Source organism: Equus quagga, chromosome 18 (genome assembly GCF_021613505.1).
Source record: "Equus quagga isolate Etosha38 chromosome 18, UCLA_HA_Equagga_1.0, whole genome shotgun sequence".
Taxonomy (NCBI): Eukaryota; Metazoa; Chordata; class Mammalia; order Perissodactyla; family Equidae; genus Equus; species Equus quagga.
The window spans coordinates 41,466,238-41,493,375 of NC_060284.1; the positions used below are offsets into that span (position 1 = coordinate 41,466,238).

General features: G+C 58.5%; 2 protein-coding genes across 5 annotated transcripts; one reads left to right on the forward strand and one right to left on the reverse strand.

Annotated features, from left to right (window-relative positions):
- Positions 1-236: 236 nt before the first annotated feature.
- Positions 237-2,688, reverse strand: LOC124229933 (shadow of prion protein-like). 2 transcript variants are annotated; one of them, XR_006886023.1, is made up of 2 exons: positions 1,457-1,827; positions 237-1,020 (listed from the first exon to the last, which is right to left on the reverse strand). XR_006886023.1 is itself a non-coding variant. In XM_046645490.1 (2 exons), the coding sequence occupies exons 1-2, from the start codon at positions 2,686-2,688 to the stop codon at positions 991-993; spliced, it is 525 nt and encodes a 174-aa protein (XP_046501446.1). In that variant the 3' UTR covers positions 237-990. The 2 variants fall into 2 exon arrangements, 1 of the variants encoding a protein (XP_046501446.1); XM_046645490.1 differs by lacking the exon at positions 1,457-1,827 and adding an exon at positions 2,194-2,688.
- Positions 2,689-3,293: 605 nt separating this feature from the next.
- Positions 3,294-25,017, forward strand: KCNC4 (potassium voltage-gated channel subfamily C member 4). 3 transcript variants are annotated; one of them, XM_046645489.1, is made up of 4 exons: positions 3,294-3,988; positions 14,729-15,665; positions 17,738-17,941; positions 23,789-25,017. In XM_046645489.1, exons 1-4 carry the CDS (start codon positions 3,311-3,313, stop codon positions 23,839-23,841), a joined length of 1,872 nt encoding a protein of 623 aa, XP_046501445.1. In that variant the 5' UTR covers positions 3,294-3,310; the 3' UTR covers positions 23,842-25,017. The 3 variants fall into 3 exon arrangements, with proteins under 3 accessions (XP_046501445.1, XP_046501444.1, XP_046501443.1); XM_046645488.1 differs by having other exon boundaries at positions 23,848-25,016; XM_046645487.1 differs by lacking the exon at positions 23,789-25,017 and adding an exon at positions 20,274-23,467.
- The last annotated feature ends 2,121 nt before the right edge of the window (positions 25,018-27,138 follow it).

Consider the following 27,138-nt stretch of genomic DNA (forward strand, 5'->3'; position numbering starts at 1 on the left):
CTGGTCAGTGGGCTGACTCAGGGGGCCTCTCCCCAGCGCACCTTTACTGGCTGCCTCTCCCAGATGGGCCCTCTGGGTTCCTTGGCTCTTCCTGGGTTCCCCCACCCCACACCCCAGCTTTCCGGCCTCCCCTCCAGGCCTCCTTTTTCCCTGGCAGCTTTCTCCCTCTACCTATCTCCCCACATGCTTATCTCCGTCCACAAATGCCACAGAATGGAAGCACCTAGAGGCAGAGCTTTACCAGGCGAGGTGGCGGGCTCTGTTTTATTCATTGATTTCCAGGCCTGCAACAGCTTCTGGCACACAGTAGGCACTCAAGAAATATTTACTGGGTGAACAAATGTCTCAAGTGTGGATGCTGGGATAGTTTCTCCCCCTCTCTCACCCCCCTGCCATCAACCTCTCCACTTTCTTCGAACACCTGAGTTCAGCCAGCCTGAAGAATGGAAAGTCAGGGAGACACCCCAACGGAGTTTGCCAGCTAGGACTTGAAAGCTATTCATTACAGCCAGTTCTTTAGTATTCTTGTGTGGTTCTTCCTTCCTCACTCAGCCTTCTGGCCTGCCCTGGGTCTTCTCTTCCCAGTCATATTTGGGATATTTCTTTTTTGCAGCAGCAAACTCAAAGCTACCTAAACTCTGAAATGTAGACATCAGGTCCAAGGGGTGGGTGGACTAGACACAAATGGGGGAGGGGCAGCAAATGTGTGTTTCTGACCACAGTCCAGGATGGTGCCTACCTCCTCTGCAGATTAGTGCAGATCATCAAAGATCACCAGCATTTGGTTTTCTGACCTCATTAATGATAAGACTTTTCATTGTTAGAATTCCTTGCACTTGCACCAGGCGTGTAACCTTTCCTCAGAGCACATCCAGCTCCTTGTCTTGTTTTTCCCAGTAGAGCCAGGTACTGCCTGATCTGGACATCAGATTGTGCACAGGTGTCCAGGGCAGGTGTCAGTCACCTTGCACTTCCGCCTTGAAGTCCTCCTTACACCATCCAGATGGACAAGGAGGCTGCCTAAAGCAGTAAAAAAAAAAAAGAGAGAGAATTAATGTAAAGATGTAGAAGAGGTTCTGGACTTAAAAACAAAGAAAAATAAACGAATCTGGAAATTGCTCTTGGGATGAGGCCAATAAAGTCGGCCTGGTGTCTAATGCTTTGGGCACAGCAGCTTCTCAATCACTTAGCAAACAGGTTCTCAGAAGCAGGCACTGTGGGAGAGATCAAGATGAAAAGGTGGTCTGGAGGAGCTCAGGGTCAGAGAGGGAGATGAGACATACAAAGGGCAAAGTCAAATTGCAATGAGTGAAACAACAATAAAACCAGGAGGCAGGACCGGGACACCACCTATGTGCCCCCAGGGCAACGATGAGCCCTGGCTTTAATGACCTTTCACCCCACACCCATAGCAGCGCCAGGACTACGATTTCCTTCCACCCAGACCAGGACCTACTTCTCTGCCCAAGGCTGCCAGGTTCCCCATTCCACCGCGGGGGCTTCGGTGACTGTGACAGAGGCTGTAAGCATCAAGATCTCGGGCGTCTTGGTCCTGGTTGGGCCTCGAAAGCGCAGGATGGGGGTGGGGTGGTCAGGAGGCCCCAACACGGTGTCTGGGGCAGGAGGGGGCAGCCTTCTCCTTGCGACACCCTCTCTCCACTCTCTTTCCTCCCCGGGCCTCCAGTCAGCCATGAAACCGCAACAACGCGACCAGCTTGGCGAGGAGGGGGCAACCGGAGCCCCCAGAAGAGGGCAGGCGGAGGTTAGAGGTCAGGGGTCGAGAACGCTTCGGAGTCTCCAGGCTGCAGTGGGAGGAGCTGCGGGCTCGAGGGAGGGGGGCAGGGGGCCGAGGGGGGTGGGAGGGGATGGCGGCGGCGGCGGCGCGCAGGGGCGGCGCGCTAGGCTGGGCGCTGGCGGCAAGGGGGTTACGCGCTTCGGCTCGCCTCGGGTCCGCGGAGGAAGGCTGAGCTCGGCCGCCGGAGCCCTGCAGCTAGCCGGGTCGGCCCCGCGCCGCGCCCCGCCCATCCTGCCCCGCGGAGGGCGCGCCCGAGCGAGGCGGGGCCGGGAGGAAAAGGCGCCACCAGAGAGTGGCGTCCGCTGCCATCGCCGGAGGAAGACGGCGAGCCCCCTGAGCTCCAGCCCACCGGCGCTGAGGCGGCCCCTCCCCTAGGCCACCTCTCACCCGCTCTTTACCGAGAGCCAAGGCCGGCGCCCCGCCCGGAGATGGGCAGACGCGTGGATGGCGTGGCTCCCAGCGCCGCCAGATCGCAGGAGCCTGGCGCCGGGGCGCTGCGCTGAGGCTCCCGCTCGGCGCAGCTCGGGAAGCCTGCAGGTGTCCTTGGCCGCTCGGCCGCTGCCCGGGAGACTCCTTCGCCAGTGCCCAGAGCCCCGCTCCCCGGAGCCCGGCTCCCCAAAGCGGCCCCGCCTCCCAGGCTCGGTGCCGCGCAGGACGCCCCGTCTGAGGCCCCCCCGCCCCAGCACGGCCCCCGCAGCGCCCAGCCCAGCGCCGCTCCCAGCCGCCGCCGAGCCGCGGACGCAGGACCGGAGGCTCGCTCCTGCGGCGCGCTTGTTTTCCTGCTGCCGCCTCGCCCTGCGCAGTCCCCGCCCGCCCGAACGCCGCGCTCCTCTCAGCCCCGCCCGCCATCCGTGCCCTGCGCTGGATTTATGAATGGGGGGAAGAGGCCACATGCCGCCGCCGCCGCCTCGAGTTGACCGCACGCAGCCCGGGCCCGCGGAGCTCCGGCTGCCGTGAGAGCGTCGGCTCGGCCCAGGCAGCCGCTCGGAAGACTTGTTGCTGCGCTGCCGCCGCCGCGGGAAGCCGGCCGCTCCCGCGGCTCGGCGCGGTCTGGGAGCCGGAGGGTGGCCGGAGTGAGTGTGAGCGCGCGCGCGCGCTCCGGACCCTCGCAGTGCGCCTGGACTGTGCGCTTTCTCGTCTTTTTGGGGGGTGAAAAGGGGGTGTGTCCCGGACCAGGAGCGTCTGAGTGTCCAGCTCTAGCGGGGGAACGTGTGTGTGTTTGCCCCTGACTCCCTGGGCTCCTCGCTTGGGTCCTCGGCTACCCTTTCCCCATCCTGCCTCCCTCCCCGGCGGCGCCTGCCCAAACCCCAACCACCTGTGCACCCGAGAAACCCAACTCCTCCCGCTCCGCGCCGGGGGGTGGGGAGGCAGGGGCAGGGCCACGCCGCAGAGGGGGCCGCCGCCGCCTCCTGCCTCCTCCTCGTCTCCTCCCCCTCCCCCGCCTGACGCTGCCTCCTCGGGAAGGGTGTTTGGAGGGCAGCGGCCGCCCCAAGCCGAAGCCCCGCAGCGCTTCTTATGATCAGCTCGGTGTGTGTCTCCTCCTACCGCGGGCGCAAGTCGGGGAACAAGCCTCCGTCCAAAACATGTCTGAAGGAGGAGATGGCCAAGGGCGAGGCGTCGGAGAAGATCATCATCAACGTGGGCGGCACGCGACATGAGACCTACCGCAGCACCCTGCGCACCCTACCGGGCACCCGCCTCGCTTGGCTGGCCGATCCCGACGGCGGGGGCCGGCCCGAGTGCGATGGCGGTGGTGCGGGCAGCAGCGGCAGCAGCGGCGGCGGGGGCTGCGAGTTCTTCTTCGACCGGCACCCCGGCGTCTTCGCTTACGTGCTCAACTACTACCGCACCGGCAAGCTGCACTGCCCCGCCGACGTGTGCGGGCCGCTCTTCGAGGAGGAGCTCACCTTCTGGGGCATCGACGAGACCGACGTGGAGCCCTGCTGCTGGATGACCTACCGGCAGCACCGCGACGCCGAGGAGGCGCTGGACATCTTCGAGAGTCCGGACGGAGGCGGCGGAGGCGCGGGGCCCCGCGACGAGGCCGGCGACGATGAGCGGGAGCTGGCCCTGCAGCGCCTGGGGCCGCACGAAGGAGGCGCGGGCCCCGGCGCCGGGTCCGGGGGCTGCCGCGGCTGGCAACCCCGCATGTGGGCGCTCTTCGAGGATCCCTACTCCTCCAGGGCGGCCAGGGTGAGTGACAGGAGCCTGCGTCGCCTCTGAGGTCTGCAAGGGGGTGCAGGGTGGTGGTCGGTAAAGGCTGGGAGGAGCCAGACGGAGACTGACTTACCTTACTACTGCCTCCCTCCCAATTTCCCCTGCCTTCCCTGGGCCCCCAGGGGAATCACACCCCCCCTCTCCCCTGCACGCCTCATCAGGAGATTGCACACACACGATTTACTACTTGGACCTAATCCCAGATGCCTGCTTTGCTGCATCCCCCCCACCCCCCAGCCCTTAGTTGAGCTCTTCCACCCCCTTCTTTCTGCACAGGGTACCTCTCTTCCTTTACCTGGCACTCCTCCACAGGGCCAGAGTCCTGGAGAGTTCGGGTTAGGCCTTCCGCTGGGGTCAGGCAGGGTTTAGGGAAAGAAAACTAGCATGTGTTAGCACCACAGGATAGGCAGGCCATCACATTCACTGCTTGCAGGCGTGCCGCCTTAGTTCAATCCTCCTAGCAGCTTACTGTGCTAGACCTGTGAGTTTTAGAAAGGGGCACAGGGGCTTCAGCCTCTTCAGCCGGTGACAGGCAGGGCTGGGACCAGAAGTCAGGCCTCTGTCCAGGTTTGGGAGGGGCCTTTTTACAGGGAGATCCCTGCCCTATGCTGTGCCCCTGAGGCTTCCTGGACCCCTCGAAGGCATGAGGGCAGAGATAGACTGGAAGGGCCTAATGTTCTGGGCCCTGCAGGCGCCATGGCCAGGGGCCAACCACACTGCCTGGGGATGATCCCAGGTTTGTTGCTGCTTTTCTTCCTGCTGCGGCACAGATTGGTTTTCCAGAAAGCCCTGGTTCAGGTTACTGCTTGAAATGGATGTTTGGGCTGGGGGTGGGGGGACGGGTGGGTTGATTTGGGCAAGAACCAGTCCCTTCCCACCACCTTCTCCCCAAGTCAGTCCTGTTTCCCCTAACTCCGTTAGGTGGAGGGCTGGGCAGATATGCTTGGGCAGCTAAAAAAAAAAAAAAAAGCCCAAAAAGGTGGCTTTAGAATCTTTGAAAAACAGAATCCTGGGGGCTGGTGGTCTGATCTCATGGCTGGCAGCCTGAAGTCTGTCTGGGAATCAGGAAAGAGCTACATGACGTGCTGGGTCTGGGGACTGCCTCCTGATGTGGAAGCCAGTTGTCACCTCTGGCATCCCAAGCTGTCATGTTAATGAGTCTCAGAGCCCTCCTGGCCCTGCCCCCCCACCTCCTGTGCTGGGCCTCAACTCAGTCAGGGGAGGAAAAGTTCCACTTCCCCACCCAGGGGAGGGTAGGAGATTGGGAAATGGGCTGCAGGGAGGGGCCAGGCAGACACGGACGCTAGAGCAGGGCAGCTGCATCTCCTGCCCGGAAGAGAAGGGAGGAGCACAGGGCTCTGGTCGTGGCGTACCAGGCTGGGACTGCAGGCGTCCCAGGGCAGCCACTGGGAGACAGGGCCCTTTTGCAGGACTGAGTGAAGCTAAGGCCAGTTGCGTTTGCTTCTCCGCCTGCAGCCCTGGGACCAGCTCAGAGGGTGAGGGCACAGCAATGCCCTGGCTTGAGTCTCCTGTCAGTTCCTTGGGCTTCTCATGCAGTTCCCTAACCGCTAGTGTCAATTCTTGGCTGTGTGCACTAGAAGAGAGACAAGTACGGATAATGCAGCCTCCTTCAAAGTTGGGGGTCGGGAGGAGGGAACAGGTTTAGCTTGATAGAGATGGGGAAAGGGGCCAAGCCTGGGAGGCCGGAAGGAATGAGGTGGGTAGGGGAGCAAGGCCCTATTTCTGAGCATCCTGGGGTCTCTGGGGACTTTCCACTGTCTCAGGTTCTTCCCTCTTGGATTCCAAGGGTCTATACCATCAATGAGTTAATTTTTTCCTTAACTGACCGCAGACTGGCCCAGCCAGGGGGCTGTGTGAGTAAGCTCAGAGCCTGATCGGCCCCTTGAAGTCCTCCAGAAGCCCAGGAGACTTTGCCCTTTGACGTGGAGTCACATCAGGCAGGGCATTCCAATTGAGGGAGGAAGTTTGGGGCCAGACAGGATTAATTGGTTGAAGCAATGAAGAAAGCAGGATTCAGAGACAGTAAGTGTCTTGTCAAAGACACTTAAATAAGAGCAGAGCCAGCAAACCACCCCTAGTTTCCAGTCTTCTGGGTGTTAATACTGATGTGAACAGCTGTATGGAGCTTTGGTGGCATTCATGCCAAAGGAGGACTTGCCTTCTGCTAAGGAGCACAGAGGCAAGCCTTCACCTGTTCCTGGATCACACAAGTGAGAATTCATAATTTAAAAAAATTAACGACAACTGCTATTTATTGAGCACTCCATGTGGGTACTTTGCATTAGTCTCTAATCCTCCCAGTAAACTCGCAGTGGAGGCATTATCCCCATTTAACTGACTGAGGCTGTGAGAGGGTAAACAACTTGCCTGAGGTCACACAGCTGGATCTTGGTGGGCTGTGACCGCAGCCAGGGCTGCCTGACTCCCCAGCCCTTGCTCCACGGGTTACAACGTTATTTCCACTGCACGAGGCTGTTTTCCAGGAGGAGAGGTGGCTATTTCTTGCTCTGGCCTGGGAGGTATTCTGAGGTTCTGTCCGTCCTCTGGATGATATCAGAAAACCCTGGGGCAGATGAGGACATCAGAGGGGACACTTACTCTGTTGCCCCTCCAGCCTGAGGGTCTGAGGTCCAGGAACTCTGGGCCTGCGCCCTGCCCCTCTGTTTACCTCAGGCCAGTGACGCTGTCCCCACCCCCAGCTGTCCCCTGGGTCTGTGTGCACGCTTTCCTTCTCTTGGGGCCTCTTCCTGCTCCCTCCCTGGAGGGTCTGTACCCGCAGCACCGTGGTGGTGGGCTTGGGGCACTCAATGATGGCCAGTAAGGGCAGAGGAGCAGCACTGTGCCCCAGGCGTCTTCTGCTTCACACACAGCAGCCGGTCATTTGAGTAGTGCCTTATGGCAGAAGCAGAACAGATACAAACACAAAGTGAACGGAGCTGATTGTGGGAGCCTGTTGCTTAGCTACCCGCCTGGCCTGAGGAGCCATTCCCGTGCAGGCAGCCTCCCGGCCTGGGGTGCTCATCTCTGCTCCCTTCACTGTGGCCGGGCCCATGGGTGGCTGCTGCTGTGGTTCTGTTTCTGTGGCCTTACCTGGGGGCAGGCACGAGGGGCAGACTAGTCCTGGCCCCACCTGCCCACTGCCTATAGTCCCGGGCAGAGTGAGGGCTCGGCAACAGCCAGGGCGGCTTCCCAGCCTCAGGGGGACCAGCGTCCAGAGCTCTAGAATCAGACCTGCCTTCTTTTCTGAGGGCAGACAGGAGAACTGATGAATGGGACCTTGGCACTCCCCTCCCTCACTCCCAGTCTCCAGAGGTCCCAGGGGCCATGCTGGCTTTACCTTAGTTATTAGTCCTGTTACAGATGACAGTCCTCCTTCTTTGGCTAAATCAGTACTTGGGTTGAGTTTCCCCATGATGTTTTCCCTATGAGGAGAGGACATGACCACAGGATCCCCATTGCTCCAGGAAGGCAGCTGAGGCTGGGCTTTCACACTGAGGAAGCATCCACTAGGCATCAGGTGCTGTCACCTGTGCATTCTTCTGATATCTCATCTGGCCCATGTGAGGCAGGGGATTATTAACCTCAGTTTACAGAGAAGGACACTGAGGCCGGGAGGGGCTTGCTCAAGCCCACACAGCTGGTGGTAGAACTAGGATCTGAACTCAAATCTTGTGACCCCACATCTGTGCTTGTACCCGTGCTTCAGCTGCCTCCTGTGGCTTCTTCCTGGAGAAAGCCTCTGACTTCAGGAGGGCCCTTCTGCTCTCCTCCCATCCCTTCCTTCACTTCTCTCTCCAAACTAAAGCTCCTGTCTCCTCGCTCCCTAGAATTCTCATGTCCAAGCTTGCTTGCTTGCTTGCGTTTTTTTTTCATTCCCTCACCGTGGGACTTTCATAGGACAAAAAGAAAGGAGGCTTGGTTAGGAGAGGAGACTAGGTGTCCCCCGGCCCAGGCAGAGGAATGAAACCAAGGCCTTCTAGGAAGGAAATGCGGAGCTCTGTTCCTCTCGCCCCTTCTCGTGGTCCCGGCTTCTCAGGCCCCGGCGTCACCTGGGACCAGCTGATCGGTGGGCAGGACCTCTGGTCCCGTGCCCTCTGGGCTAAGGAGAATCACAACCTGAGCCCAGGTGCTGGGTGCCATGGCTTCCCAGCCCCCCAGGACGGCGGTGCCAGCATGCCCCAGGGCAGCCCCTCTACCTCCCTGGGGAGCGATACGGGTGCAGGCCTCCCCCAGCCCCTCCCTGAGGCAGCCTCCCAGTCTCCTCCTGGGTTTGTTTTGTGTTTTCCTCTCTTATTCTGAACAGACCAGCATTTGCCTCTGAACATCTCATCTCTGGATGATGAGGTGTTTGTTTGTCACCATGTGGGGTGGGGTGTAAAGTGGGGGAGGGGGTAAAAGAGACCTGGGCTATTTTGGAGAGCTGGAGGATGAGCAGGCAGGAACAGAGTCAGGCAGCTGGGCCTCAGGAACGGGCACCCCGGACCCCTCACCTCTGCTGTGGACGGTGTTGGCCTGGGATGCTGGGCGCCAGGGCATTCACGCCATCCTTGTTCCTGGGCAGCCAGCCTGCGTGACCTCTGGCCCAGCTCCCTGCTGGGTTTTTTTCAAGCTGGCAGTGGTCCCCGTCAGGCAGTGGGTTTGGCCTACCCTGGCAAACCGTAGAGTCTGAGAGCCCAGGTGCCTGGAGGTATTCCTGGGCACACCCTTGTCACCTCTAGCCCCGGTTAGCGGGGCTGATGATCTCTGTGATGGGCTCCCCAGGACCGGGAAAAGGAACAGGCCGTCGCCTTGGCTGCAATCATTCAGAAACATTTATTGAGCGCTGGCTACATGCCAGACCCCAAACTGGGCCCTATATTTATAAAGACGAGCCAGAGGGGGTCTCTAATCCTGAAGAGAGCCAGGTCAGGTAGGGGAGGTGGCAGTTGGGAGAAATTAGATGACAAGAAATGGTGATAATGGTGTAAGATAGATCATGAGAGGTGCCACAGTAGTCTTAAAAAAAGTTCAATAGGAGGTGAGAGAGGGAAGCCATGATCCCACCTCTACATGGGACAGGGTTGGAGGGGGTGGCGTGCGGAAGCTTCAGCGAGGAAACAGAAGTTGAGCTGAGTAGGCCCTGCAGGATAATGACTTAGCTCCCTTAAATAATTTTTAGAAGGAGGCAGGTTATAAATAAATTTATAAATAAGTAAGTGTTCAATGTGGGTAGTGTGTAACTATGCAGACTTAGGGAAGAGGGGACTTTCCTGGCCAGGGGACTGGCCCGAGCAGAGATGGGACAGCATGGGACACTGATGGGCAATACCCCGGAATTGCATTTGACTGGATAATAAGTTCTTGGCCAGTGATCTAGGCTGGGCTGAATTCCTTCTGGGGCTGGAACTCAGAGGCTCTGGGCAACCCAGTGGCCCTGAGAGGCCCCAAGTGCTGACTTGGTAGGAGGTGGCCATAGGTAGAGGCTGGCTCTGGACACTAGAACCAGAGGGTCCTGGCTGGGCAGGGGGCAGGGCCAGGTTCTGCTCCTAGGGAAGCCCATGAGGGGAGAGGAATGGGGGTCTCTCGGCTGGGAACTGGGCTTCGTAGTTCTAGCCCTCACCCAGGAGCCCAGGGATGGCTCAGAGATCCCTTTCCTGGCAGACTCCCTCTTCCTTCCTGCCTCTGAGCCCCCAGGGCTGCCCACTCCCTTCCCAGCACTTCCTGGGCACCAGGATCTCGCTTCCCTGGAAGGCTTCGCTCCTCGTCCCATCCCCACAGAGCTTCCTCTGCAAGTGTCTTTGGCTGTGTTCTCAAATTTCTCTTCTCCTACACTTCATCCTTAATATAGGTTTTTGGGCATGAGTCTTCTTATGTTTATCTGTCCATCTGTCTCCTTGGCCCTTCCTCCTTGGGCTCCCCGCCCTGCCCCCGCTGATTGTATTCAGTTCCCAATGACTGGTGTCTGTCACCTCTCCCCCCCAGCCCCCCCACCCAGCCTGTGCCAGATTCCTGAGACACTCTAGGCTCTGAGCTGAGTTTTGCAAATATCATTTATTTTAATCCTCAAAACGACCCTATAAGGTAGGTACTGCTCTCATCCCTCAACACACCAAGCATGCTGTGGCCTCAGGGCCTTTGCACTTCTCGTTCCCTCTGTCCCTCAAGCTCTTCTGGATCTTCACATGACTCACCTCCTCCCTCCTTCAGGTCTCTGCTTAGATGTCTCCTTAGCCTTGAGGCCCTGCCTGACCCCCCTATGTGAAATATCTCCCCCACCCTCCGACTCCTTATCCCCCTTTTCTCTTTATTTTTCTCCGTAATCCTTATACCATTTGTCATACTATCTATTTTCCTTGTTTACTTGTTGACAGTCTCCCTCCACTAGAATATGAGGTCTGAGGGGCAGGGGGTGTGTTTTGTTTCCCAGTGTTCCCCAGCACCCAGAACTATGTCTGGCATGTAGCAGGTACTCACTTTTCCATTTTATGAGCAAAGATCCTAAGGCTCAGAGAGGTTAAGAAACTTGCCCAAGGTCTCCCAGGCAGTAAGTAGCAGAGCCCGACTTGCACCCGGAAGTGTGTGACTACATTTCCACCAAGGACAGTTGTAGGATGAGCTTGGTGCAGGAGGCTGGTCACAGGGCGGGCACATCAGCTGACACTCCTGGGTCTCTGGGGATGGTGGTCCTGAGCAGGATACCGCTGGCCACATGAGGGGCCCAAGGAGCAGGAAGCTTGAAGGAGCAGCGCTGCCCTGCACAGAGGCTGGGAACCTGCTGTCCAGATGCCGAGACCCTCCCGCCTCCTCCCAGCAGACAGGAAAGGAGTTGCTGCTGGCGGAACCCGTTCACGCAAGCACTTTTCCACCTGGGCAGCTTTGACTTGGGGCAGAATCCACAACCTGTGTCCCCGGGCAGTGGAAAGAACGCACAGCTTCGGCCATGGGCACCAGGCAAGCCAGTCCTCCCCAGGCCTCAGTTTCCTCACCTGTGAAACAGCAGGAAGGGAGCTGAACTGCATGATCTTCAGAGTTCCTTTCACTTCTAAAAAGCAAGGATTTTCTGACATTATTGGCTCCAGATCCAGCTCGCCTTCAGAAACTGCATGCAGGGGTCCACAGAGGCCCCACACCTCCTCAGCTCTGTCACTACGTGAGCACTACTGTGTGCCGGGTGCTTGCTGTGTAGATGCTCGTTTAATCCTGTAGTAACACTACTAGGTGGGTTCTAGAACTGTCCCTGTTTTGTAGTGAGGAACAGGCACAGAGCGCACCATTTACCTGGTCAAGGGGCAGGCCCAGGATGAGGCAGCTGGGCAGTCTGACTCCAGGGCTCCGTAGCTCGCCTTTGCTCTGGTCTCTGGCTCCCCTGAGGCCCCACAGTCCCCTCGGCAGGGCCAGGTGCCCATGGCCGAAGGGAAGGAGGCTCAGATGCGCACTGCCGGTGCTGCAGGTGGTTGCTGAACGGGAGCGAGGCCGTGACCTCTAAGCAGGGTGGTGTGCTGCAGCCAGCGCGTCCTCCCTGGGCCCTTCTTTGCCCGGGAAGCGTCTCAGTCTAGAGAGCTGCGAGAAGGAAAGCATCCATGATGGTGACAGGCACTGATTACAGGCACGGGCACCACTTCCACAACAATTCAGTTTGAGGAATAACTTAGGGAGGAAAGGAATAATTTGGGCCCTGAAGGGGGACCTGTAACCTTGGGACCCACCTGGGGCAACGTGCCAGAGCCCACTCCCCTGCATCCATCACAGCTCAGCGTCAGGTCTGCCTGGCGCCTGCTGCCAGCCCTGGAGAGGCTGCAGGGGGGATGGAGGCCCCATGCAAGTTCCTCAAGGAGGAGTGGATTTTCCAACTGGTTTGGTTAGAGGGCCAAGCGGGAAGAGCACTGAGCAGAGAGGCAGGAGACTCAGCCTCAGTTTGGTCCTGAGCGAGTCGTTTGCCCTCTCTCGTGCCTCTGTTGCCCCTGAGAAATGAGCACATGTGGCTACCCTCTGCCTGGCCTCTTCTTTTGAAATGGTGGAGGTGAGGGGTAGAAGTAAAGAGATGGGGCAGTTCTGTGTTTAAAAGAAAAAGCAAAAGTGAGTGCAGACTGCAGGAATTCAGGAGAGGTGGCATGTGCCTACGGGGCCTCCGCAGACAGAGCTGTGGGCCATGGGAGCTGGGAAGGCACCGAGGCAGGACCAGAGGCAGGCTCCTTGGCCCTGCAGGTGAGACAGTGGCCCAGGCCGCACGATTCTCCCTCCCACTCCCGCTCTCTGTGCCCTGGGCTGAGCCCCTTGGCAGTTCTTCCTGAACTTGTTTTTCCAAATCACTAATTAACTTCTCACTCAGGCTCCCAGTTGGGCCAACTCTCCTGGCTAACTTTTCCTCGGAGTGGGCAAGCTCCTGCTTCCCAAGCTTCCAGGCAGAGCTGGGATATGCTGTCCCCATGCCTTACTCCAGCCCCCTCTGCTTCTCAGGGAGAAGGGGGCATTGCCAGGACTCTGGGTTCCCAGTGTCAACACGGCCACCGGACGGGTGCCTCCCCCAGCTCATCTCCGGACAGCCAAGGAGAGCTCACAGGCTGGGGCCGTCTGCCTGATGCCCAGGTCAGCCTGTATTGCCTTAACAGCCCATGGCTCAGGGGAGGAAAAATGAGGCCGGAAAAGGAACTTCAATTGGCCTTCACGGGGGAGACAGAGGCAGGAGAGGTTCCAGGCAAAATTGTCAAGTGGGGAGAGTGTGTCTGTGGTCCACTACTCCCTCCTCCTCCTGTGCCGTATCCGATCAACACGTCCATGTTCAACTGTAAATAAGATAAGTCTTAGTGTGTGACGGGTGTCTGTCCTAAACCAAAGGTGCACATCCCTAGCGTGAACTAGCAGGCATCAAGGAGCTGGCTGGGAGCAGTGTCCACAATTCAGGGAAGGCTTTCTTCAACCTGTGAATAGACCCTGCCTGGGAGGTAGTGAAGACAATGTGGTGTGAAGAGAAGGTACAGCCTCTGAATTAAACAGTGCTGAGTTCAAGTCTGTTTCCACCCCTTTCAGGCTGTGTGACTTTAGGGAAGTATATAACCTCTCTGATCCTCAGTTCCTCTTTTGTAAAATGGGATGACGAGGCCTACCTCACAGGGTCACTGGGAGGACTGAAGGCAGTAACATACAGAGTGCCCAACTGTGCCAGGCACAGAATAGACAACTCAGGAATGTTCATTCCCAAAGTTTCCTCTTCAGAATTGCCCTACTCCCGAAGGAGCTCCTGGAGGTGCTCCTTGCTTTGTTTTCTCGGATCCCCTGTATTCTCCACTGCTGTTTTGTGCTAAGAGTAAGGTGTTTGGTCGTGGGTCCCCCCTCTCCCTCCTGCCACCAGTGAAGACTCCCGGGGAGGAAGACGTCTCAGAGGCCTAGTCCAACAGGCAACGTCATGGCCAGGTGGACATTGGGGTGGGGCAGGCGTGGGGTTGCCAAGTGGCCGTGGGGCCTCAATCCTCCCTCATCCACCTTTTAGGCTCAGCCCTCTGCTCAGGAAGGAAACCCTCCACCCACCAAGCAGGACAGGCAGCAGCAGGGGGCGTGGACCCCAGCAACTGGTCCGCTGATGGTGGTGAATGGATCTCATGAATAACAGATGAGGGCTCCATAATTGGTGTTATTACACGTGCCTTTCGTCTCCATTCATAACAATCGGACACTTCAGCCCAGCCGTTCGTCTGCCGAGTGCCGCTGTCATCTTTCCAGCCGCGATCCCGGCGGCTGTCTGGAGCAGTTGCTGTCACACTCTGATCCCAATGGGTGCAGTTTACTTCTCTCTGGAACTCAGTGTCCCAGGAAATGTCAGTTCTCAGGACGGGGAGGGGTGGTTACTCTGGGCAAACCACCCTGCTTCCTGCCGCAGAGCATGTTGTCTTCTTTCTGACGCTTCTCTCCGTCTGGGCGGTCAGCTTAGACAGGCTGAGGTGAGAGGCCGGAGAGAGGGGCTGGGACTTGACGAGGTGGCTCGTGGCTGGAGCTTAATAGGCTCAGCGGCAGAAAGAGGCCCAGGGTCATTCCCTCCAGCCCCCCGCCTCTGGGCATAACCCTTAGTGCAGTCACCTGAACATTTAGTGTGCATCAGAATTACCTGGAAGATTTGCTGAAAGGGACTGCCGGCCCTGCCCCCAGCGTCTCTCCTTCAGTAGGTTTGGGTGGGGCCCGAGAGTTGGCCATTCTAACTAGTTCCCAGGTGATGCCAACTCTGCTGGTCCAGGGCCTCTCTGAGGAGTACCGCTTTAAAGCCTAGTTGCACCGCGTGGTCTGTGGACGGCAGCCTCCCTGAGAGCTTGTTAGAAATGGAGAATCACAGGCCCTGCCCTCAACCGCCTGAATCCGAATCGCATTTTAACAAGATTCCCAGATGATTTATAAACCCATTACAGTTTGAGAAGCTTTAAAGCACAACTGGGGTAGTGGTGGCCAGAGCTAGGCAGTAGGCACAGCTGGGCAGCTGTAGCTCCCTGTCCAGTTGCTTCCAGCCAAGAGCAGCCTCTGGCTCCTGTGCACGGTGCATGCAAGCAGAAGGATAAAGGCCCTGCGAGGAGGGAATTTCAGCCCCTGAGTGTGCACCTTAGTCACATCTCTCACCATGGAACTGACTGCCTGGTGACCCATGCCCCACGCTCCCCCAGCAGAAGTCCCTGTCGTCGCTGGGCCTGTCCATCCCTGTCTGACAGCTGCCCCCACGCTCCTCCCCGCCCACAGGTGGTGGCCTTTGCCTCTCTCTTCTTCATCCTGGTCTCCATCACCACCTTCTGCCTGGAGACCCACGAGGCCTTCAACATCGACCGCAACGTGACGGAGATCCACCGAGTGGGGAATACCACCAGCGTGCGCTTCCGGCGGGAGGTGGAGACAGAGCCCATCCTGACCTACATCGAGGGCGTGTGCGTGCTGTGGTTCACACTGGAGTTCCTGGTGCGCATTGTGTGCTGCCCCGACACGCTGGACTTCGTCAAGAACCTGCTCAACATCATCGACTTCGTGGCCATCCTGCCCTTCTACCTGGAGGTGGGGCTGAGCGGCCTGTCATCCAAGGCCGCCCGAGACGTGCTGGGCTTCCTGCGCGTGGTGCGCTTCGTGCGCATCCTGCGCATCTTCAAGCTCACGCGCCACTTTGTGGGTTTGCGAGTGCTGGGCCACACCCTGCGTGCCAGCACCAACGAGTTCCTGCTCCTCATCATCTTCCTGGCTCTGGGAGTGCTTATCTTCGCCACCATGATCTATTATGCTGAGCGCATCGGCGCCAGGCCCTCTGATCCACGGGGCAACGACCACACCGACTTCAAGAACATCCCCATCGGCTTCTGGTGGGCCGTGGTCACCATGACAACCCTGGGCTATGGGGACATGTACCCCAAGACATGGTCGGGCATGCTGGTGGGGGCGCTGTGTGCACTGGCCGGCGTGCTCACCATTGCCATGCCAGTGCCTGTCATTGTCAACAACTTCGGCATGTACTACTCCCTGGCCATGGCCAAGCAGAAGCTGCCCAAGAAGCGAAAGAAGCACGTGCCACGGCCACCCCAGCTCGAGTCGCCCATTTACTGCAAGTCCGAGGAGACCTCGCCCCGGGACAGCACCTACAGTGACACCAGCCCGCCTGTCCCGGAAGAGGGTATGGTGGAGAGGAAACGGGCAGGTGAGATTGGGGGGTGGGAAGGAAAGCCACCTCTCCCCCAGTGGCCACGGGAGTCCCGAGGTGAACCTCAGTCCTTGGAATTTGGGATTGTGCTTTACTTCTCTATGCTTCCCTAAGTACAAGACCTGCCTTCATGAGGGCAAAGTATCAAGGCCGAATCTCTATCCTTGGTTGTCTGATAGCTTCCTGAACTTCGGGGTCCTTCCTGAACATGGGTGGAGTGAGTATCCCACCCAGCTTAGGCTGCGATGGGCAGTGCATGGAGCTATAAATTAGAAGCCTGGCTTTCTAATCCCATCTTGGCCACTCTGCTGTGTATTCTGAAGCCTGCCACTCACCCTCTCTGGGCATAGATGCCTCATCTGTAAAATGAGAATGATATCAATATCCTACCCCCAAGATTTTGATGAGACCCAAATGACAGATATGAAAGTACTTTGAGAAGCTAAAACCACTTTACAAATCAAGTGCTGTTATTATTAGCTGGAGAGCGGGGCAGTTGTTCTTCCAAGGGGCATCAGCACATGAATCATTTCTTTCCAAACATTCGAGCCTGGTGTCTCTTGGCCTAATAATGTGATAACGTAACAGCAGTGGGAGGCTGCCTTCTGTTCACCACAAGCTAGACTGAGTCCTGGGCTCAGGGTTTAACATGGGATGGAAAGGAATCAAGAGGCAGTGGCCCAGACAGTGTTGGGAAAGGGAAAGAGAGCAGCTGGTGTCTGCCTCCTGGAAGGGGAGGACCCGAGGGTCTCAATCCTCTTCTTCAAGGATGGAAAGGCCACCCCAGGGAAGCTCGCCTCCCCCCGAGTTAGGAGACGGGAAAGGAGATGGACTTAACCCACAGCAGCGTGGAGCTGGGTTGGAGAGTAGGGGCCTGACTGTTAGGTAGGGATGGGCTCCTGAGGGAGGCACAGGATTCCTAGTCCAAGGCTGTTGGATGCCAGGCCAGTGGGGAGCTGCCGGTGGGGCCGGACAGTAAGAAGCATCTCCTGGCTAGGCTCTGAAGGCAAAGTGGGACTCCTCCTCCAGAGGAGTGCCTGACTCAGAACATCATCCGTGGTCTGTTGGTGGATGCCCACCATATGTGCTGCAGCCACTCATTCTCTGGGGTCATGCAGGGGCCTGGGTCTCCCAAAGATCTTGATGGAATAGCACCCGTCAGCCTCGTCTCCTCTCCCCCACCAAAGTGGTACCCCTTCCCCAATCCCTAAATATAAATCTCCCAGCCAGTGCCCCAGGGAATTTTAGCTGCACCCCGAGGCCCATTCAGGGCTCAGAGGGAAACCTAATATCAAAATGTACACGCCCCTAGGCTGGCTCCTCAATTCACACCTACCTATGGCCCGGTCAGCCGTGCCTTAGCCTGGCCATACCTGCTTGACCACAGTAAGGGCACTACTGGCCAAGGCTACAGCCACTTCCCTCAAACCAAGCCCAGATCCAAGGGCCCAGCTTTACCTGTGCTGCTGCCTGATGGAGCAGGAGGTTGGAGCTAAGAGCCCACAACAGCAGGAGCTGAATTGGAGACTCTTCCCCCCGGGGTCCTCCCCAGACACAGGTGAGCCCCAGGAGCAGAGGGCTGTGAGTCCTTTGAGCGCTGGACTCCGGCTTGGATGCCTGGTGAACAAGAATAACTGCCTTCAGGTGGTCCAGGGAGACAGCCATGGAAGCCGCTCTATCCATTTAACCCTGGCAGTGCCGCCCCTCCCTCCAACAAGCAGGGCATCCTCCAAGGAATGCAAACTCATCCAGGTGTCAGCCTGAGCCAGACCCAAGGAGGAAGCAGAGTCTGCCACCTGCCCTGGGCTGATCTGCAGCAGGCAGACTTGGGGAGTGGCTGCTTAGGGTATCTGTGGCCCCGTCTTCTAGGAAAGACTGTAGGCCAAGGGAAGGAGGGAAGCCAGCATCCTGCCCTCAAGACCAGGCCCGCTCCCTGGCTCTGGCAACACTCCTGCCTCCTTGGGTCAGGCAAGTGGCACTCAAGGTCTGGGATGTGAAAGACCCCAGGACCCCATGAGGAAGACCCCGGCAGCCCCTCACGCAGCCTCCTTTCTGTCTGCCCCTTCTAGACTCCAAGCAGAATGGCGATGCCAATGCGGTGCTGTCAGACGAGGAGGGAGCTGGCCTCACGCAGCCCCTGGCCTCCGCCCCGTCCCCTGAGGAGCGCCGGGCTCTGCGACGTTCTGGCACCCGAGACAGAAACAAGAAGGCAGCTGCCTGCTTCCTGCTCAGCGCTGGGGACTATGCCTGTGCTGATGGTAGTGTCCGGAAAGGTATGGCTCCCCAGGCCGGGCAGGTGGGGAGACCCCATGGAACTGAGTCTCCCCGGTGTCCCCCACAAAGCTTGAGGTCCCCTCCTCCCCTGAGGCCGTGGCCACCATCTCCTCTGCCTTGGACACACCCCCGCTTTTAGGATGAGACTGATCTCCCCGTCCCTGGATTAGAAAGGCCTCCAGCATCCCCAGAAAGTACACAGAGCCCGTCCCGCCAGGGTCTCCTAGAGGGTGAGGGGACACCAGATCAGGGGCCCCTGCCCCTCACATCTATTTCATCACCTTCTCTGCCTCTGGTTCCTGCTGTGACCTTGAGGCCCGGCTCCACAGGGTCACTGCCAGCCTCTCCCTAGGCTCCCTTAAACACAGCTAAGGCTTCCCCAAGTAAGAAGTTCCGGGAGATGCCGGCACCATTCAGGAGGCAGGATAAGAACAAGGTGCTGCTGTGAGGTCCTCAGAGAGCCTGGCACAGGCCCCAGCTCCTCCATCCCGCGCTGGGGGTCCTGGAGCCCAGGAGGGGCTGACCCAGCTCTGCAAGCCCCTAGAGGTGACTGTCCCCTTGAGGCCGAGTGGGCAGGGAGAGTGGATCCCCTCTGAGGTGTGTTCTGAAGGATTTGAAGAGTTCAAGGGAGCAGCCGATTCCCTCCGTGGAGGAGGGCCGGCGTTCCCTCAGCGACCCCAAGCCTGCAGCAGGGGCAGGGCAGAAGCTGGGCGGTGGAGCGCAGGATTCCTGTCCTGAAAAGGGGCAGAAATATCAAGGATAGTTGAGGACCACTAGTGGCTGAGAACCGGGGGTGTCAGGGCCAGATGTTCCTTCTGCCCAGTTCCTGATCACCATTTTGTCTTTCTTGTCCTGTCCCTGTGACACCCTGCACACCCTGCTCAGCTCCAGGATAAACCCCGACTCCTTCCCAAGCGAAGCTCTTTCCTGGGTTCTTGGGCCACTTCTTAGATCCCAAGTTCTCCCTCCCCCACTTCCTGCTCCCCCAAATTCCAGGCCAAGACTGGGTTGAGTGAGGAGGGGCGGTGGCTGCTGCAGGACCAGCCTGTGATGCCTGTGGCCCCTGAGGGCTGTCCCCTGGCTGCCCAGCCCATGCAGCCTCCACGGGCACCTTCCAGACCCCTTCCCTGGCCTGCTCAATACCACTGTTCCCACGGGATTCCCCAGGATGCCCTGACCCTAAGCAAGCCCTGAGCGGTGTACATCCAGCTTTGCTGGGCATATGTCCTGTCGGGTGACAGGAGCAGCGAACTGGCAGCTGGGAGGAGATGGCCCAGAGGCCCCAGTTAGAGGGCTGCAGGTGGATGTGCTCAGACCGCTTCCACCCTCTCGTGCATTCTCGGATCACCCTTCTGCGGGCCCTGGTTCTTGGGCTCTGGATGTGCCTCTCCCTCCTGCCCCTCACCCCAAATATGCAGGCTTCCCCTGTGTCCTGGTTCAGACCCAGAGCCTTGCTCTGGCTGGAGTATGCTAAGTGGACAGCCTAGAATGTGGGGTGGGGGGAGCCCCCCCCATGGAGGAATTGAGCAAACAGCCGAGTGCTGAGCACCCCTGCTTTCATCCAAGTGTTGTCGGGGGCTCCGTGAAAGTAGAAGAGACTGTGAGTCAGAGAAGGGACCATGAGGTGCTGGGGGAGAGTCGCACCTGGGGAAGGGTGGCATGTATGCGTGCATGGGGCTGGGGAGCCTGCGTCCCACCACCGTGTCTCTCTGGGTGCTTGTGGGGCCCAGCTGCTCTATTTTCAAGATGCCACCACAGTGCTTCTTGGCAACAGGCATGTAGCTCAGCCAATTAGAGTGACCTTCGAGAGGGAACAGGTGGGTTGCTGGGAAACAGGCCCTGCTAAGCAAGCGTGGCAATTAGCATCGCCAAACTCCCAGTGCGCACTCGGCAACTTTCTCCATGCCAGGCCGTGCCACACGCTCTGCACTCGGGCTACGTTGAGCCCCAGGAATGAGTGGGCTCAGGCCTCCTCCAGCCACCGGTGCAGACCCTGCTGTTAGCCTGTAGCCGCCCACGTGTCAGAGTGTCAGCTCCCTGGGAAGAAGGTGTCAGATGCTCATCAGGGTTGAGAAAGGAAGGTGCTGGAGGCTGTGGGGAAACTTACCTGGGGACAATGACAGGGCAAGCTGGGTATGGGCCCTGGAGTCTGTCCTCAGGAGCCCTGGTGACCCAGAGACCAGGGAAAGTCAGGGAGCCGTTCCCAGCTGGACCAGACCCTTCCACCCAGGCCGGGGCACCTGCCCTGCAGGGTCCCCTGGAACATGGATCCCATGGCGCTGCTCAGGCAAGGAGCCACGCCCTCTGACCCATGTGCCTTTTCTTCACAAGGCTGCGAAAAGTCCCGGAGTCTAAACAACATAGCCGGCGCGGCTGGAACCAGTCTGGGGCTGTCTCCACTGGCATCACGATACGGCTCGCCCTACCCTCCGAGAAAGCTCCTGCTCTCCCACCCCTTCCACCCCCTCACCAGCCCACCACCCGGACACTTGGCCCCATAGCTGCACCCTCAGCTCTCCTTGCCTCCGGGCGTGGTGCACAAGCAGGCACACTTGATGCCCTGCGGCCCTCCTTCCTCCTGGGGCCCGAGGGAGCTGCCTGAGCTAGGCGGGCAGGATGCAGGAGAAGGCGGGCCCTGAGCTGCCCCCCCACAGCACCCAGCTCCCCCAGATGTTCAGCTCTGGAGCCTGGAGCAAGGGGGCGAGTTTCCCCAGGGCTTCCATCCACCTGCCCCTATCCTGGGCGGAGGTGCCTGCGCCCCCAGGACCTCTGTCTCTGGGCCCTGCCTCCCCCTCAGGGTCCCACGTTAATCACAGCCAATGCAATTCCGTTCCTCGTGGCCTTCAACCAGAAACCAAACAACCTGGAACTGAATGTCTGTCTGTCTGTCCACCCCACACCCAGACCAGCAAGGAATAAGGTTGTCCCATGGGGCAGCTGCTGGTGTCCAGAGGGCTTGTCTCCTTAGAGGAGCAGTGCCGCCCTGGGAGGAGAGGCCTGATGTTCTCCAGCTCTGACCCGGGGCGCAGGTGGGGGCGCTTAGAGTCAGAGCCCCAGGATGGGTCGCTGAGGTGCGGGGATGCCCGTCTCTCCGGGGCGACATCCAGCGGTGGAGCTTAACATCCTATCTGCGCCCCGAGCCTCGGCATCTCTCGCCACACTGCTGCTTCTGCTTCCACGACAGTTTTTCTTCCCTCTCCCCCCTCCCTCAAACTGCCAGCCCAGCCTCTGAGTCACCTGCCGCTCCCACCCAGCCTCTGCGCTCTGTATTGCTGCCAGAACCGGAGAGTCATCTAATTTCTATAATTAAGTGTATTCATTTACCTAATGAGCCCGGGAGCACAACAGGTTTGTGAGTCACTGAGCGAAGCAGGGTGCGCCCTGGGCAGGGGCAGCTGAGGGGAAGCCATCCTGCGCCTACCCGCTCCTGCACCGGCACCTGGCCACTCCCAGGGAGGGCCAAGCCGTGAGTGGTCCCTCCCCAAGCAGGGCACTGAGCAAGGCTCCCAAGGCCCTCGTCAGCCCTGAGAAGGAGGAACAAGGATTGCCCTAGCCAGGACATTTCCTGTTTCACCTGATGGGAATTAGACCTGACAGCGAGCTGTGTGCCTGGCAATTTTTAGAGTCAGATTATGCAACTTGGTGGAACGAATGACTAAGTAAGGTCCGTATCTGCTCCTTCCAGGGTGAGCATAGATAGGTATGGCAAGATAGCATTTGGGGACTTGGCAGGAGGCTGGGAAATGTGGGGCCCACCCCGAAAGGTGAACTGGGCAGAAAAGTCAGATGGTTTCATGGGATTGGGGGTTGTGAAAAGCCTATGCCAGGAGCATCCCCATTTCAGTGACTTCTTCAGCGTTGGGCAGAGATGGGAATGTCCCTTCTAGAAAAGTCTGTTCAAGGTGGGTCCTGAGATATCCCAGCCCTGCTGTGGTCTACGGGGCCTGTCTCCTGCTTGCTCTCAGAATGAAGTGTGCCCCTAGGAGTTGAGAAGATACCGGGGCATCTTTGCAGCCACCCTTCAGAAGGGGACAGGCCTCTTTAATCAACAGGGGAGCAGGATGGAGACACCCGGCACCCTCTCCCTGCACAGCCCAGTTTGAGGGCCCAGCTGATTCTCCTTCATGAGGACAGGTTCCATCCTGCCCCACAGGGCTCCTTGTCACTGGGGTCCTGGCTCTGATGGGGACAAGATGAGCTAGATGTCCAGTTTAGCATGGGTCCCACAGCTCTTTTCTCCTCTGACTTGCCTTTCTGGTTCAGGGAACTGAGGCGGCTATTTCTGTGGCAGCCCTCAAGTTGTCAGGAGCCCAAGTTTCCACGGTACCCGCCGCCTCCTTCCCTCTCTTCCCTCCCACAGGGATGGGCATGCTCACGGCACCCCTATGGTGGGCACAGATGTCCCTGGGCGACATGATGCAGGAGTGCCAGCCTGGAGCCCCTAGTGCTTTGGAGATGGGCTCCCACACGTGTGTGTGTGTCCCCCCGCCCCCCGCCCACCCCGGCTCTCTGGGTCCTGTGAGGGAGACACAGGACCTGGCTAACAGGAGAGCTGAGTAGGCTGCTCTAGCTACCACTCAGGGCTCTGGGAAAGGGCAAACCGAGTCCTGGAGTTTACAAAGACCCACTGTGTGCCAGGCTCTGCCCAGAGAGGTGGCTGTCTGCACAGGCCTCCCTCCTTGGGGAAGGCCCTGCCGCCCACCTGCAATCTGAGAGTGTAGTTTGCTTTATCTGGCATCCAGACTTGGACCTGTACCATTACTTTGGCTTTCAGAAGCCTTTCCCCCACAACTGGGGCCTGCCCGTCCCCGCAGAGCTGGGAAGCAGCCTGGGTGGGAGTTGGTAACCCTACCTTCCAGTTTGTGCCAGCACTACTGACAACCCTAGAGGCCACTTCTCAGTCCCCAGGGCTTCTGAGAGGAGTGGCTGTGAGCTGCACTGTGGTGAGTGGGGAGGCTGGGTACCAGCCGGAGGGCTGGGGCTGCCCTTTCCCAGAGCTGCCTGGGACAGGAGGGCCTCCTCCGCCCTAGCCAGACAGCATCACCTCCGAAATACCTTCCCCACGGCAACCGCCCTGTCTGCCCTACCTGTGCCACTGCTGGGAAGGTGGGAGAAGGGAAGGGCCAGGCCGCTGACCTCCCAGGCTGAGGATGGGATACTGAGAAGAGCTCATGGAGGGGTTGGGTTTCTCAGAAAGATGCTATTTTCTGGCCTTCTCTCCTAAGAGGGCTACATTCATCCTCCCTGACCTTCCCCTTCAGCATTCACCCTCCAGCTGCCAGATTGAGGAAGGGGGGCTGGGCACCACGTGGTAGCACTCAAGAGCCTTCTTCACCAGCCCCCAGGGACAGGGGAAGAGCCCCAGGTGGTGATGGCAGATGGAGCAATATGGGGGGAACCCAAGTTGGGCAGGCAGCAGCCCAGGTGATGGCCTGTGGGCTACAGGTCACACCAGGAGCCTCTCCCTCCCATGACGCCCCCACCCTGCCTCCATGCCACGCTGCAGAGCTGTGGTCCCTCCCCGCACTGCACTAGGGCTTTGGAGACCTGAGTGCTAGTGATTCCTGGGTTCATTACCTGAGCAGGTGTGGAGATGAGCTGTGACATCACCTAGGAGTCACCTTGGCCCAGGCTCTGGGTTGGCAGAGGAGTGATGAAGGGGCTCACCCCATACCCTGACCTGTCCCTGCTCTTCCTGGCCTCTTAGCCCTGGGTCCCCATGCATTCCAGCTCTGCTCCTGGCCTGCTCCTTAGCCCACAGCCTGTGGGTCGGCAGCTGCCTTCCTTCTAACATCTTGTTCTTTGTTTCTCCCTTTCTTTTGCTGAACTCCTTGCCCCCCGAGAAGGCAATGTTGAGCCGAAAGCGTGCGTCCCAGTGTCTCACACCTGTGCTCTTTAAACACAGAGACCTGCCAAGACGCCCTCTCGTCCAACTATGCCCAGGCTGAAGTCCTCACCCTCTCTTAAGGCGGCACCAGCGTGAGAGAGACAGGCAGACAGACAGAAAGCCAAAGGCTTAGGGAAACTCTGGAACCCAGGCAAGAATCTTTCGCTGGGAAAGACTCAGATATCTGTGTTTGCACAGGACTGATGGAAAACCTCCCATGTGACCCCCGGGGCCCAGAGCCATCTGGGTCTGATGTTCTGTTCTGTTGTACATTGAAGAGACATATATGCACATATAGTATCTATATTCATACGTACTATACTCTTGTGTGTAGTGCACGTGCTGTTGGTGGTCTGTCTTCTTTGTTAGGCTGTGTCTCCCCAAGTCCTTGCCCCACCCCTAGACCCCCATTCCCTTCCCCTTTACTGATTCCTTGTCTGCTGAACGTGTGTGAGGAATGTCCTAGGAAAAGTGCACCTGGGATCTGCCGGTCCAGCTGGGTGATCCCAGGCCAGACTGTCCCTCTTGGGGGCGTTTCCCCTGTGGGCCGGTGGCCTATGGAAGGCCAGATTGCCCCCCAGGGTCACTTGCTCCACTAGCCCCATCCCACCCCAGATTGGGGTTCTACCTCCCACCCCACGCCCCAGTTGTGGGGGGACTTCCAGGGGCTCCTCTGCAGCTTCTTCCACTCCTTCCTCCACCTTCCCTGTGTCCTTGACTGAGGGGGCGTTTCATCTTCTTTTGTTTTTGATTTTTTTGTTCTGTCTCCTTCGTTCATTTGTTTTCAAAGATGCTGCTGGGCAGACGGGCAGGGAAGGGGTCTGTCTGTCCATCTGGCTCAGGGGTCTGAGAAGGGGAAGCCTCGGGCGAGTGGAGACCAGTTGCAATACTGTACTTCCTGGCCAGTGGCCAGAGGATGCGTGCAATAGCAGAGGCCAGGGGACCCCTTCGACCTTGGCCTCTGCCCCTCCCTCGGCCCTCCCTCCCCGTTCCCACCCCGCCCTGCCCCTCCCTGGTGTTGGTCAGTCCTTTTCTAAAGCTGTCCCCTCCTCGTGCGTGTCTGAGGCATGCCTGGGCTGGCCCTGCCGCCCTGTCCGCATGCCTCTGACTGTCATGCTGTGCTCGAGCCCCAATAAAGACATCTGGAGCGTGCCGCTGCTCCTGCTGTGTGAGTGACTGTCTCTGCCTCTCCTTTCTGGTTCTATGTCTGTGGGGACCTCCCCAGGAGTCCACCCCAACACCGGAGAAATGCAACACACTCCGGCCCTAACCCCACCCCCTCCAGGAGTCATCCATGCAGCCCAACCCCTGCACATAGAGCTAGACTCTGATGCTCAGAGGAACAGCAGCCTGCCCAAGGTCACACAGAGGGCTAGCCCGGGACCCCTGATGCCCAAGCAATGTCCTGATCGCCACTGCTGCCACCTGACCCCAGCCCTAACGTGGAAGAAAAGACTGTTGTTTGTTTAAGGAATCCCACTGTGTTCCTGCTTGTTTGTGCAGGGGCCCGCCCCTCCTCCCTGAAATTGCACCAGTTCTATTTGGGCCAAGGCCCTGGGGATGCCAAAGTCCTTGTGATGACTGGATGGCTGATGAACTGAGGCCGACAAGGGACCGGTGACACGACTGGGACCACTTAGGGATGGGGAATGAACCCCTCCTGGGCCCAGATAGGATTGGGTAATGGTGAGTGCTAGTCACGCGTGGTCCGTCTCAGACCCACAGGGGGGCACACACAGGGCTGGCTTCAGGAGCGTGCAACCTGTGCAGTCGCTCACAAAGGCCCCTCACTTGACTTAATGCTCAGCTGTCGCCGTCTTGAAATTACTAGTCATTATCCAAGAAGGGGCCCTGCGTTTCCTCCTGGCACCGGGCTTTGCGGATTGTACAGGAGGTCTGGGTACATGTTTGCCCTTCGTTCTCTTATTTCTCACTCCTTCCTCTCACTCCAGGCATGATAGAGCCACAATGTCCTCAGTGCAGAGTCTGGATCTGCTACACACTAGCTGGGTATCTTGGGGCAACTCACCGAGCCTCAGGTTCCCTGTCTGTAGACTGGGGATAGTGATAGTCTATTTCAGAGACAGTGAGTGGAAGGACCTGGCCGAGGGCTGTTTCTCTACATGTGACATACAGTAGGTGCACACTAAGTGTCAGTTCCCGCCTCACCCTGTTCCTGTAGCTCTCAGGCCTTTCTCCACAGATCTCTGAGATCTCCTGTCCGTCACACCAAGAAAGGACAGAGCCCAGTGGGGAGCAGGGGTGAGGATGGCAGGGCTGAGGGAAGAGAAGAAGCGAGGGGAAGCCTGTTCCTGAAGCAGAAGAGAAATGGGCCTGGGAGCCTGGGCCAGCGGGGGCAAGGCGATGGCAGGCAGCCAGTTGTCAATTAAAGATAAAATCTCTCCTCCAGCGGCAGAGGGCAAGGAGGGCTGTGGCGCCCCCCCCCCCCCCCCCCCCCCCCCACCCCGGACGGGAGAAAGCCATTTGCAGCCAGGCTCGCCCCAGAGAAGCTTGGCCAGGCGATAATGGTTTGAGATGCACTGCTGGCTCCTTAATGAGATTACGCATCAGGGCCCATGTCCAAAATGGCTGTTTTTTTTGTAGATCAGCATGGAACCATTTCATGGTCAGGGGTCAAAAACCCAGCAAGCGGCCCAGAGGTACCAGATGCCAGGGTGGTCCTGAGGGGACCCAAGGAGATGCAGCTGGGGTCTCCGGTGTCACCATCAGACCGCTGGAGCCGGAGAGGGGCAGGGGGCTTGGTGAGAGAAGCAAGAGACCGCTCCTCCTCCCCACCTCGCAGAAACATCAGGCAATGCCATCAAGGAAGACAAGGTTCTGGCTTCCTCTGGTCCCTGGAGCTGGAAATGAGCCTAAACCAGAGAGTTGGCTAAAAGAACGGGACCCTGCGCTGACGGAGACTGACTTTGGGAGTCAGACAGGCTCAAGTTGGAGTCCTGGTTCCAGCACTTCCTAGTGGTGTGACCTTGGGCAGGTGACTTCATCTGTGTGAAACTCTATTTCCTCATCTGTAAAATGGGAGTTATGATAGTGTCTCCCTCGTGGGGGTGTTAGGAGAATTCAGTGAGGCAGGGCCTATAAAGCCCTTAGCACGTGCCTCGCACAAAACATTGCTTACAAATTTTGGGGGGCAGGGGGGTAAACCGTGGAGCAACTCACTCCAATAACAGATGACTGGTTTGGTTTGATGGCCTCACCTTTCAAACAGGTGCTATGAATTAGCCTCGTTTCAGCGAAGCCCTTCTCTGCCTGTGAAGGAGGAAAAGTCGGGGTGACAATATCAAATAG